This window comes from Metarhizium album, assembly GCF_000804445.1.
Source record: "Metarhizium album ARSEF 1941 chromosome Unknown scaffold_7, whole genome shotgun sequence".
Taxonomy (NCBI): domain Eukaryota; kingdom Fungi; phylum Ascomycota; class Sordariomycetes; order Hypocreales; family Clavicipitaceae; genus Metarhizium; species Metarhizium album.
This window is the reverse complement of record NW_024467581.1, coordinates 664,749-676,933: the sequence shown is the minus strand read 5'-3', so window position 1 is coordinate 676,933 and position 12,185 is coordinate 664,749. Positions and strand designations below refer to the sequence as shown.

Sequence of the window (12,185 nt, the reverse complement as noted above, 5' to 3'; positions counted from 1 at the left end):
GATTACGGCACCCCGTACGGAGAACTCCGTAGTTATACCGTGTCAAATGCAGCTGAATTATGGACGTTTGCCTTGCTGGTCCCACAATTCGAATTACTTGGTGACGTCCGTCCTAAAGGCTTCCTTCTACAAGGAATCGGTCAACACACCATGTCGCATGAGAAGAGCTGATGATGGATGATGGTCCAAGGCTGCACAGGCATCGTCTTGATTCATCCTTGATAATAGACATGAAAGCAAACGAAAATGGCCAGAGCCGCACATGTGTGAGCAAGCGCCGAGGTTCGCTTCCCAATACTACCACTTTTGACGAGGTTCGCCGGCGGGTATCAGCCATATCTACATGGCGTCACCTTGGTGCGACGCGGCACTTTGAATTTCTCAAATATTTCGGGTTCATGAGAGAACGGAGCCCCCAGCGTCCGCAAGTAAAATGTCGACAATTTGCAAAGGCAAGTGAGCAAGTGCCCTGCGAGCAATGTTGCACTCCTAGCTGGCCGTGAACGAAGAAGTGACTAGCCATCCGGTTTCGCAAGAATTGGAAAATGCCGCTGGCTTAGATATGTCAGACCGCGCCCAAGTCCCTGTCCATATTGGGGGGCGAAGAGTATTTGATGGGGCGAGATCGCTTCACATCATGCTTGAAGACGCTGGGACATGTTGATGTGTACTGACTGTGGGCGAACGAGATTTTCTAAAGGGTATAAAACTTGCCGCCTCGACTCTTAGGACTGGCCGATCATGACCCATTGTGCTATCAGTGAGGGAACCGAAATGTTGTTACCCAAGAAGATGAGCTCAGAGTACAACAGGTCGTAGGTTTCGCATTGGCATATATCCCAAGGAGAAAAGAGGTAGCTGCGAAGAAGCTTAGTTACCTGTCCCGTGACGTGCCATCAGAATTGCGTAACCTGTGCAGCTACTTCTTGACTTGTCGAAGCAACGTTTGGTTTCGTCAAGGGCCGCAAGGTTCGTTGCAGACGACGAGTAGAGTTTCCACGTCTTGTGCTGACGAGGTTTCGTACAAGGTCTACATAGGATAGGATTTGATCATGCAAAGGCGGCACTTCGCCATGATTCCAAGCGGTACCGACACCTGGTCTGCGAAACCTACTGCTTGACAGTACGAACTGCGTCGTCTTTCTGCTTTGTCGAACCGCCGAGTTTGCAGGCTGTGTAGGTCAAATCAAGACTAACCCTACAACAGGTCCAAATTAGCATGTCTGTTTGTTTCCTGGCGGGTAGGGGCTTTCAACTTAAGTTCACAACATGTTTGGCCCCCTGATTCCGAGTTGCGAGTCTCAAGCTAAATATTACTCTGTACGCGCCCATGTCGAGCAAGTTGCGAAATCTTGGCAACAACGGGGCCATTGGGCAGATCTCAGATACGAGAGCCTCTGGCTGCCCTGACCGTCACCGCGAGCACAGAGTTGACCTCCATGGCCACTCAACACGAACCAGTTATGCGACGGCGCGAGCATTGAGTGTCAGCCAAGACGCACGCCCAGGAGCCTTCGGCGGGAACTGGACTGGCATCTTTCACTCCAGTCACGACCAGACTTGCCATTTTTGGACTCGCAGCGTGTCACGTTTGTTGAGGACTAGCTTTGGGCAACAAGGAGGCAGGCTTCATCATCCAACACTCGCATGATCGAGGGCAACCGCACGAGCCCCGATCAAAGCTGGCGAACCATGCATCAAAGTCGACTAAAAACAGACAAAGCAGTATCACACACTCAGCCTTGTATCAGCAAGCCGCGATGATCATTCTCATTCAAGACCTTGCGCCATCCTTGCTGTTTTGTGATTCAAAGGCAATTCGTCTGAAGTTTGAACCTGACCACGGAGATGCTCCTCAGACACCGGCCGAGCATCACTTGACCTCGAAAAATGGCACCACCACGCCACGGTGAAAAGCAAGGTGCTCGTTGACGGGCAATGACGGTGAGTATATGAACCCAAACGCTCACTTGTTCCGAGCCGCACGGTTGGCGTCTCGCAGCTCTGCTCCTTTGTGTCCACGCCTCCCGGAGGCCACCACCACCATTGTCCAACACGAAACTGTCCCTCGGCCTGAAGGCGGCTCTTTGTTACACGTACAAACAAACAGAAGGCCCGCCTCCAAGCTAGACAGTATTTCACTTGACGTCGTCTTCACTGCACGGCAGAGAAGACGGCCCAACAGCACATCAATGAGTCCCCCGGCTGAGCGTTCGCTGCTGAGCAGCCACAGCCACCATGGCGAGCCAGCAGCACCTACCACCCCGGCCGACGAGCCGGGAAAGTTCGAAAAGGCCTTGCGCAAGACCATCCACAAAGGCTGGACCAAGTTGTGCGCGGCCACGGCCAAGTGTGATCAGTGTCAACTCCAGGGCCGCGAAGTCCTTCAGAAGTGTCTACACTGCTCGTGGTGTATCTGCCGGGAATGCAGCGAAGCAATCCCCGGGCCTCTAAAGAACAATAATCACCTCCTGGATCACAACTCTGCAGACTGGGAAACTCCTCCCAAGAAAAGCGACTCCAACGCCAAGAAGACGGCCGTGAAGCGCGCCAAAAGGGACAAGACGGCCAGGCCGGTCGAGAAGCTCACCAAGAGCAAGAGGAATCCTCCATCCATTATCGAGGTACCCCCAGCCACTGGTGGTGGTGAAGGCGAAGGTGGAGGTGCTGAGGTAGATGTTCAGGGTCAGGGTCAGGGTCAGGGTCAGGGTCCTCCCCTCAAAGTAAAAGCAGACAAAGCAACTCAAACCACGTCCAAAGTGTACACCGCACGCGGAGACCTCGACAGGTTCCTGATGTATGGCGACGAGGAAAACGCCGCCAAGGCTCTCGCCCTCATGCAGAGCTCCCACAGCCTCGAGTCAGACAGGCAACAGCATCCCGCTACGAGGCCCGTTTTCTCCGTACCGTCCCGTGTTCTTCTCCCGAACTCGCCAGGGCCCCGATACCCGTCTTCTGCATACTGGTCCGGAAACCCTCTGCCGCCCATGCATACCACAGCTCCGGGAGTGACCATGACCATGTCCAAACACCCTACACAGCCGTCTCCGCCGCCGTTCAAGCTCCCTCCACCGACGACAAGCACGCAGGTCCTCAACAGCAGATCCAGGAACCACCAACGCTCGGGGGAGTGCGGAACATATCCTCAGACTCAGCTCCCTTCGCTGTTGCCGCCGCGGAACAGGAGCCGCGACGAGAAGGACATCAACCCCTGCGCCGCGCACAATGAACCGCACCACCCGTACAACAACAAGCATGCCGAGCCAGCGAGGGAGTCGGCCCGCCATGGGAGCGGCTACCACAGGCGTGCTTGCTTGGGATCCGCACCGCCGAGGCCGTACGAGATCCCCGAGAGCATACAGCCGAGAATGGCGTGGGCTCGCGTCGGTAAAGAGTCTCTGGACAGGGAGCAGCCCCTCGCGGGGTGGTCCGCCGCCGGTCCTTGGAGTCCTGCACCTCTTCACCGCGAGTCCGCCGACACCAACAAGTCCGCGCTCGGCCGACGCGGCAGGTCATCATCCAGGTCGCCGGGTCCCGAGCCCGTGTCCAAGAAACACCAGGCACACCATGACGATAAGACACCAGGGCATGGCGAGCAAAGAGCCGCGGCTACAGTCCGTGCGTGAGCAGAAGTACGTACGTCGAAGTGGAAACGGCACGACACCACGTACCGCTCGTTCCACGTGGCAAGGATACACGGTGGTTGCGCACATGCCAGGTAGAGAAAAGCGGATGATTACGATCAATGTCGGTCTGGAGGGGTTTCGAAGAATGCTCCGAGAGTAATATCTCCAAAGTCATTTGGTTTGCGCCCGGGATAGCGCAGTGTACATTACGTGTTGTGTCTTTCGTCATCACAAGGAAAGCAAGGGAAAGGGAAAGGAAAAGGGAAAGAAATAGATATCTCTCCCCCCCCACCCCACGGGGGGATGATCGGGACAATGCGTGGTTCACGAGGGCGCCATTGAGCTTGTCGTGGCCGAGAACAAGGGACGTCGCAACGCGGGCACTTGTTACGCGGGCACGAAGGCGGTAGACACGATGGGCAAACGAGCACCCGCGAAGATGTAACTATGTACTTGAGGCAGCATGACAGCAATGGCACACAAGCAAGCAAGCAAGCAAGCAAGCAAGCACAAAGCCACCCTTGATTGCGCGCAACGAGGTGGTTGTCAATGCGTCCGGTAGTCGCACGCATCGCTCCAGGGCCCAGGGAAACCAGAACACCATTCTGCCACGCGCCTGTATTTGCAAGCACACCTACAACCTACGAGACCTACAAGTAACCTGCGAAAATAAATCCCTTCTTTGAACTTTTTGTCCCACGGCTCCCCACAGCCTCTTCCCCCTTGCCCCCCCCCAAAAAAAAAATTTCCCGAACAGAAACAAAAAGTATATTTTCGTTTCTTGTATATAAACCTTTTTCCTCGTCCTTGTTCCCGTCGTGGATGCGTTTCGCCGATTGACTTGACTTGCCCTCCTCCCCCACGCAGCGCGCCACATATACGTCGGGGACGGGCTGGAAAACCTTACCCTTGGGCAAAATCATCACATTGTCCTCTACTCGTTATCCTCGCCCACCTCGTCGCCTCCCTGCTCGTCCTCGCGGTCGTCGTCCTCGTCGAAGCTGCCGGCGGGGACTTCGTACAGCCGCAGAATGGACTTGTTGGGGTCCTTGACCAGGACAAACTTGCCCTCCTCGCGCTTGAGACACATGTCGGCAATGGTGCGGACGATGCCCCAGCCGTTGGAGAGCGAGAGGTTCATCTGGTTGGCAAAGTCTCGTGGTTTCCACCCGACGACGCCGAGGATGACGTGCTTGTCGTTGGAGCGCGGGTTGACTCGGGAGACGAAACTGGAAAAGAAGAAACAAAAATCAGTACCTGGGACTTTTTTCACACAATGAAGAGCGAGGAAAGAAAGGGCTCTGGTTTTGGTTTGCGCGGGGGCAGGCCGTACCCAAGCTTCATGATGTCGGACTTGGACAGAATGCTCTGAACGGTCCACCTGGCCAGCTTGCAGCTGTTGTTCTTCATTTCGGTGGCGACGACGGCACCGCGCTGGGTGACGAGCTTGCTCCTCCAATCTAGAGCGCCGCCGCTGCCCTGGGCCTTGCTGTCGAACTCGTTGAGGGCCCGGATGGTGACGAGCTGGTCCTCGCCGCCGCCGGCGCCCTTCTGGACGGCATCGACTTCGGTACGGACAACCAGGTACACGGGCTCCTCCTCGTTGGTAGAGAGGTCGAACTTTCTGTACTTGTACGCCTTGCTCGCGGGCGGGTCGGTGTCCTCGGATGAGTTGTAAAAGGGGTTGGCGTGGGCCATGTCAACCTTGGAGGTCTCGCTCTCGTTCACCACCTGGTTGGCAAAGTTGTGGTTGATGTAGGTGGCCTCCTCGGCGAGGGCAGCAGGCTGGTTGATGCCCTCCTTGCCGCCGTCGGCGGCGTCGAGAGGTGCGTCGGCAGCGTTTTCGTTGACGGTAACCATGTCGAGGGTCGCATTGTCACGCTTGTCGAGGAAGATCTTGTTGCCCTGGCGCACAATGACAATATCCCAGGGATACACGGATCGGGGAGAGCACATGAGCATTGACAGAATTGTGTCGGTGGCGAAGATGGTGGCCTCGTCCTTCTCGGCGAGCTCCTGGATGACCGGATCGGAGGAGGTGGTGACGTTGTAGGCAGCGCGATCGATGGCCGTGAGTTTCTTCTCGGCGCCCTTGACGGGCTGCTTGTCAAAGGAGCGGTCGTAGTAGTAGAGGAAGCCATAGTCCTCGAGGTCTTCGCCATCATCAGCGTCCAAGTTCAGCTTCGCCAGGCGGTTGAAGTCAATCTCCTCGAGCAACTCCCAGTCAGCCTTGATGTTGATGCTGGCATCGCGGCTGCGAGCTGGCTTATCGTAGTCCTTCCAACCAAAGCGGCGGCCTCGGGCACCAGCATTGGATCGGCCGCCGCGGTCGTAGCCCTGCCGACCGGCTCCAGAGCGCTGCAGTTGGCCTCGTCCGCCACGGGTGTCACCACGCCCGCCACGCTGGCCACGGCCTCCCCGGGTGAACACAGCCCCGCGGCCAAATCGTGATTTCGTGGAGTCTCTGGTGTTGCTGACGAGGGAGAAGGTAGATTCGTCCTCGGCGGGAGGAGCGTTGAAGGTGACGGCATGGCTGGCACCGTAGGCTTGTTGATCTGCACAAGAATAGGAAACATGTCATGTTGGCCACACTTTGAATCTGGAACAAGGATCGCAGTCCATCCCGGGACAGGGCGCTTACCTCTGTAGTTTCTATTGTACTGAGCTCGGCCACGATCGCGATCCTTGCCTTCAGCCGTCCAGTCAGCCATGCGGCCCAGCTTGTCACCCTTGGAGAATGGCGCATAGGGGCGGCCCCCAGCCGTCGCCCGGGGGGCATCTTTCGCAAACATTGACAAAGTCGAGGTGGTCAGCCATCCTGAAGACTTGAGTGTCTTTCAAGCAGACAGCGACGGTGATGGATGGTGGATGGCAGAGAGCGGCAGTCTCAATCGTCGTCTCGCGGTGTAGGGAATTTGGACTCTCGAAGTTGAATGAAATTGTGGTGGGGTGTGGGGCGGGCTGCCGAAAACTTGAGTCGCCCGCGCCGGCCAGTCAGTCAACAGCCGGCAACAGCTGGCAACAGCTGGCGCCCACCGCCCACAGCCCACATTTTCCAATTCTGCTGTCCAGGGTCCAGGGTCCAGGAGGCTGACCCTGAGATTGCTTCTTGTCAGCTTGCAAGTCAGATGTACAACAGTTTGTCGAGTTCACATTCCAAAAGAATCAAATGGTTTGAATTCCAAAAAATTTAACATGTGTGGTATTGCTTCCATTTGTAGACAATGATGCTATGGGCTCCAACACAACTCCTTCCCCATCCCCATCACCGGAAGATGTCCTACCATTGTTGATCACCTTTCCTTTGCTCGAATTTTTCGCAACGACCGTAGAATTCCAGGGCATCAGTGAGCCATGATCTCTGGCTCCATACCCGAGGGCAGCACGCTTTCAAAGGCATCTCTTAGTTCGAATTCCTCCATGACAGCCCCGAATCTAGGCAAGTGGTAGCGTCAGTGAGGTGGCAACAGCCAATGTTCGGAACATCGAACATCCAAGACGAGCCGGAACTCACCCATAGCACCTCACTTTGCGGCCCAACTCCGCGGCAATCTTTGCAAAGTCTTCTGGCTGGAAGTCGGCGAATCGTGGATGACTCAGAATCATACCCCAAGCCATGACGGGGGTAATCTCCCCATCAAGATCGAGCCGTTGGCTCAGGTCAAGCAAGGTGGACAGATCAGCCTTGCTAATCTCCCATGTTCCCTGAGCTGGGTTGCTTCCGTCTCCGCGGTCGTGCGTGTGCGTGTTTCCAAATGGTGTCTTTGTCGTCAACTTGCCGAAAGGAGCCGGCGGGCACGAGGCCATGAGGGCATGGCCACATGGGTCGCCTCCCTCCGATCTACTGGTGAGGAAGGGCAAGTGTTGCATGCAAGGTTTCTCAAGTCTATTTGACAGGCCGGATAAAACCGAAATTGTTAGCAAACTCTATCTTTGCAACCCCATGATATATGTGGCCCCCCTCCCTAAAGAACACTCGGTCCCTTCTCACTGTGGAGGAGGTGATGGGTAGGCCCTCGAAGAAGCGGGATTGTCGTACGTTAAAACGAAATCAATGCCGGCTTGCTCAAAATCGACGCCTTTGTTTGCCAATTGTTGTACCGCGCTCCGCATCTGCTGCCCGGCCATGAGCTGAAAATTGGTGGAATGGCCGGTTGAAGTCCCTGATTGTGACCCTGGAGAGAAGGAGGCATAGGAACCCGGAGCACCGCTGTTGCCGGGACTTGCGCCCGATGCGCCGGGACTCCCTCCGTTGTCCCGGTCTGCGGATCGCGGAAATCTTACACCGTGCTGAGCCATGATGGTTTTCAGGTACTTGTTTTCAGCCAGCAGCTTTTCTTTGCTTTGCGAAGCGTTGCTGTACAGTTCCTTCAGCCTCAGGACTTCATCCTCAAGCGCCTTAATGTAGAGCTCCTTGCGTTCGCGATGGGTCCTGAATGACGATGAGCTTCTTTTTCAGGCACCGTAGCTGGCCATCACGTTACCTTTGTGCTTGTCGGTTCAACTCTTGCCTCCGAGTGAGAGCAGGCTTACTATCGGGCTTTGGGCCACGACGCTTGGCCGGGTTGCCATCTTGTTCAACGGATCAGCGGACAGCTCGGAACGCCCCAAGGGTATTTGGTGGCTGCCACCCAACTGACCTCGCGTGGTTCTTTTCTCAGTCAGAGACTTCAGAAAGCCGAGATTAAGCGGGCTGCAATCTTGGCTGGTCGCAGTGCCGTCCGGGGAGCTATGGGATTGAGCGCTTCCAAACTGATCAGGAGATAACGAAGACGACATGGCGACGGTAAGACGCTGTGAGGTCTGAGGTCGGGACGTATCACGCACGTCTGGGCTCAAACAGTCGGAGACGGCGCAGTTGTGAGGGCCAGCTCAGTCGAACAAGCGGGACGGGTAGAGTTGCCCCTAGGATATACAGGCGCAAGTTCCTTCACCGATGAAGCGAGCAGATAGAGTTTCAGCGCTGGCGCCAAGCTGCAATGCGTCAAAACGGTGGGTTGATCAAGCCGATCCGTGTGAATGACGGCAGCTTGGGCCCAGGGACAATTGTGCGGATGAGCAAACAGACGGACCAGCCGGCGGGGTCCAGTCTGTGGCCCAACTGGCCTCCTTGATGAGGATGTTGAGCAGGATGTAATATTGTCGTCGAGGCGTAAGATGGCCGGGCCAAGTCACAAGTGGAAGAAGCCAAGAGAGCCTGGCTCATGCAGGATCCGTCACCTTGGTGGAGGAACAAACAGGTCTGATAGCGGTTGGGTTGGACTGGCGTTCTGAAGGGCGTCAACTGGCAGTCCCGTCCAAGTACTTCAGTAATTAAGTAGTCACTAAGTACTTAAGTACCTACTCAAGTACGGGAGCACCTCGGAGTGTCAATTGATGGAAAGCCCGTCAACTGGTCCTGCTGCCAATTGCTGCCAAGGCGCCACTGCGAGTTTCCGGGACAGCCGCGTTGCCAAGTCCCCGGTGGTGTAAATCGAAACGGTGCCCCCGAACCACCCCTAACCACGTGAGACTTGGCGCCTACCTGAGTACCTAGTTACCTAGGTACTTGAGGTAGCTATCTCCCTCGGGTATTGATGGGTCGTATCGCGCACAAAATCGAAACCAGTAGGAAGTCAAGGAGACTGTTGCACATAACTGCCTATTGGCGTCTTTCAATGCTAGGCCAACGTGGCATCTGTGCGCCGGCACAAGCAGACTGCTGGAGGCGCGTTGACCCTTGCATCGTCTGGTATTTCCTTGCACCAGAGTAGGTACTTAAGTAAGAAGTACTTAAGTAAGTACCTACCTACCTAGGTAGGTACCTAGATAGTTGGTCCTCCCGTCGTTGGTAAGCCGGGCAGTTACAAAACCTAACGTTATATTTGCGTGAGCACTGCTTCCTCTCTGAGGTTAGTGTCATTTCACCAGACCGAAAAAAAAAAAGAAAAAAATTAAAGAGGATGACGCCTGATACGTAGTTCGTCCCTTTCCTCCCTTCATCCCTGGCAAGTGATGTGACTGAGCTTCGTCGATATCAGTCAAAAGCTAGCACCGCCACTTCTTCATCAACCAAACCGGCCCCTCTCACTCACCTTCCACGTCTACATGTCCCAGCACTCGTCGCCCTGGACCCATTTGAGGGGCCTTATCATCACAGTGCCATGGCTGCTGTACCTGTTGCTGGTCGATATATCGGTTTCGATGCTTCTGCCTCTTGCCATATTCGCTCCCAGATGGGTCTACCATGCATCGTCATATCTAGCCTTCACTGTCTGGGCGTGGATCCAGTTCGTATTCGAGGCTCTCAATGGAGCCCATGTTGAGATATCTGGCGACTTCCTGCCCAGTGCCGAATCGGCTATCGTCGTGGCAAACCATGTTGCTTGGTCCGACTTCTACTTGATCCAGGCTGTCGCTCGACGTTCCGGAATGCTGGGCTACTGCAGGTATTTTGCCAAGAGTCAGCTCAAATTCGTTCCCTTCCTGGGATGGGGGCTTTGGGCCATGGGCATGCCCATGGTCAGTCGGAACTGGCTCAAGGACGAGGCCGAGCTTGATCGTGTATTCTCCGGTCTTGTCTCTCACAGCTTTCCTACCTGTGAGTCGCGACAAATCTCGAAACCACGAGTCTTTCCTCGCCGCCTGCTTTCCATTAAGTTCCCCTGTCACGGGAGTCTAACTCACTGACAGGGCTTATCAGCTTCAGCGAGGCGACGCGTTTCACCAAGAAAAAGCTGGCCGAGTCTCAAGTTTGGTGCAAAAAGAATGACAGGCCCCAGCCCAGGCATCTCTTATACCCTCGCACCAAAGGCTTCATCAGCACTATTCGGCATCTGCGTAAGGCTCCACATGTCAAGGCTGTCTACGACCTTACAATTGCTTATCAGTGTGGTGGCGTCTTCCATGAAGCACCACGCATGTGGGACACGTTGAGCGTACCAGATCTGAGCACGAAACACCGATTCAGGTTCCATATCCATGTCCGGAGATTTCCCCTTGAGACTTTGCCCGAGTCTGACCAAGGTCTAGCACAGTGGCTTGAGCAGCGGTGGGCGGAAAAGGGAGAATGGTTGGAATCGCTCAAGCAAGCCTGGTCAGCCACCGGCTCGTCATGATGCGTCGCCATACGGGAGCATTTGCAATGATTGCTTGCGAATGGATCCAGTCAACACCTCTGGTTAGCCACTTCGATATACTCAACCAGCATGTCTTGTAATGGGCCATCTGTGTCCGAAACTGGCGAAAATATCGTGTCACGATGCTGGCAGCATCTTCGGTCTTGACGTCTGCCTCCACATAATACTAGGTGTATGTGTCTCGATTCACCCAGCATACGACGAAGAGAATGATAGCGTATGGAGGGCAAGGTGAACAGAAATAACAGACCAGTCATGTTGCGGTCACAATTTGTCAGTAGCAGAAACCGTGCGGCAGTTTGTCGTGACAATAAATACCAGTTGTGTCAAGTCAAGTTCAGTCAGTTGGCTTATTGGCCAACCATAATGTTCAATCTGTTCCGATTCTAGCAATGATAAAAACTATGCGGCACTGCTCATGACTGGGCTTGCTGCTGTCCGAGGTCTCGTTAGACGAGAATAATGGCAGCCCGAATTACCAAGTAGTATTTCGTCCATGGTTCATATCGCAACGTGACATTGTACCAAGATTTTTGCATGTCAGCGGTGTACTTGCAGCCTACTGAAGTATCAAGTACTAAGTAAGTACTTACCTACCTAGGTAGGTACAGGCACCTACGTACTAAGAAAATACCTAGGAAGGTATACGCACGCGCTCCAGGACCTGACAGAACACAGCCTCGGTACGTTGGGTACTTGAGTACTTAATTAAAGTAGACGATTGACCTTACTTTACTTCCGAGCTGCTCAACTGCCAACGGGTTCCAAAAGCTAAAATTTGGCCCAAAGAGCAGCACAAATAACTGCTACTTTAAGTAAGTACGAGCTGGCTGGATGAAGAGGCGTGAGTGGATGCTTGGGCCCGTGAGCTGGTGCGGCGACGCACTAGCCTGGGAGCTGGCGTGACATGATTGGCTGCAAGGTCGCCTTCCCCGCTTAATGTGTCATGAGAGGAAACGCATCTGGGGCGCTTTGCTAACGACAATAGTGATCGAGAAACGCTTGTCCCTCCTGTTTTCTTACGCCCATTCCACCAGTTGGACTGCTATATTCTTTTCTCCCCTTGAAACCGAGTTGGACATCCTCAGCGGATTTGCCAATCGACGACAGAGTCACTACCCCCGAGCAGCCGAGCGGTTCCTGCCGCTCCCTTTCCCGCTCGGTGCTCTCCGCAGGGCCTTGTTTTTCCGTCGTTCGCGAGACCGAACATTTCTGAGCCCCTGAGCATCGCCATCTTCACACGACAACTGCGGGAATCACTACACCGGCGACCACCAGTCATGTATCCAGCTCCCGCACTTCTATAGTTCTGGCGCCTTTGCCAGACCCCGAGTCTTCCCGATACTACTACGACGTTTTGAGCTGCTGTTTCGAGCCCCATCTGTTGCCGACCAATCTGCCGCTGCGCCTCTGGCGATTCCGCGGCTTCGGACTACACAGC

General features: G+C 54.9%; 4 protein-coding genes across 4 annotated transcripts; 2 read left to right on the top strand and 2 right to left on the bottom strand.

Moving 5' to 3' along the window:
- Nucleotides 1-2,192: 2,192 nt before the first annotated feature.
- On the top strand, nucleotides 2,193-3,626 carry MAM_03663 (uncharacterized protein; the record flags this gene model as incomplete). The annotated part of the gene is made up of 1 exon (XM_040822462.1): nucleotides 2,193-3,626. One exon carries the CDS (start codon nucleotides 2,193-2,195, stop codon nucleotides 3,624-3,626), a length of 1,434 nt encoding a protein of 477 aa, XP_040679605.1.
- A 934-nt stretch (nucleotides 3,627-4,560) lies between these two features.
- MAM_03662 (eukaryotic translation initiation factor 3) lies at nucleotides 4,561-6,418 on the bottom strand (the record flags this gene model as incomplete). Its single annotated transcript, XM_040822461.1, has 3 exons — nucleotides 4,561-4,855; nucleotides 4,960-6,181; nucleotides 6,268-6,418. The coding sequence occupies 3 exons, from the start codon at nucleotides 6,416-6,418 to the stop codon at nucleotides 4,561-4,563; spliced, it is 1,668 nt and encodes a 555-aa protein (XP_040679604.1).
- A 552-nt stretch (nucleotides 6,419-6,970) lies between these two features.
- MAM_03661 (bZIP-type transcription factor) lies at nucleotides 6,971-8,405 on the bottom strand (the record flags this gene model as incomplete). The annotated part of the gene is made up of 5 exons (XM_040822460.1): nucleotides 6,971-7,061; nucleotides 7,141-7,512; nucleotides 7,618-8,058; nucleotides 8,111-8,198; nucleotides 8,267-8,405. 5 exons carry the CDS (start codon nucleotides 8,403-8,405, stop codon nucleotides 6,971-6,973), a joined length of 1,131 nt encoding a protein of 376 aa, XP_040679603.1.
- A 1,308-nt stretch (nucleotides 8,406-9,713) lies between these two features.
- MAM_03660 (1-acylglycerol-3-phosphate acyltransferase) lies at nucleotides 9,714-10,723 on the top strand (the record flags this gene model as incomplete). Its single annotated transcript, XM_040822459.1, has 2 exons — nucleotides 9,714-10,206; nucleotides 10,299-10,723. The coding sequence occupies 2 exons, from the start codon at nucleotides 9,714-9,716 to the stop codon at nucleotides 10,721-10,723; spliced, it is 918 nt and encodes a 305-aa protein (XP_040679602.1).
- Between the last annotated feature and the right edge of the window lie 1,462 nt (nucleotides 10,724-12,185).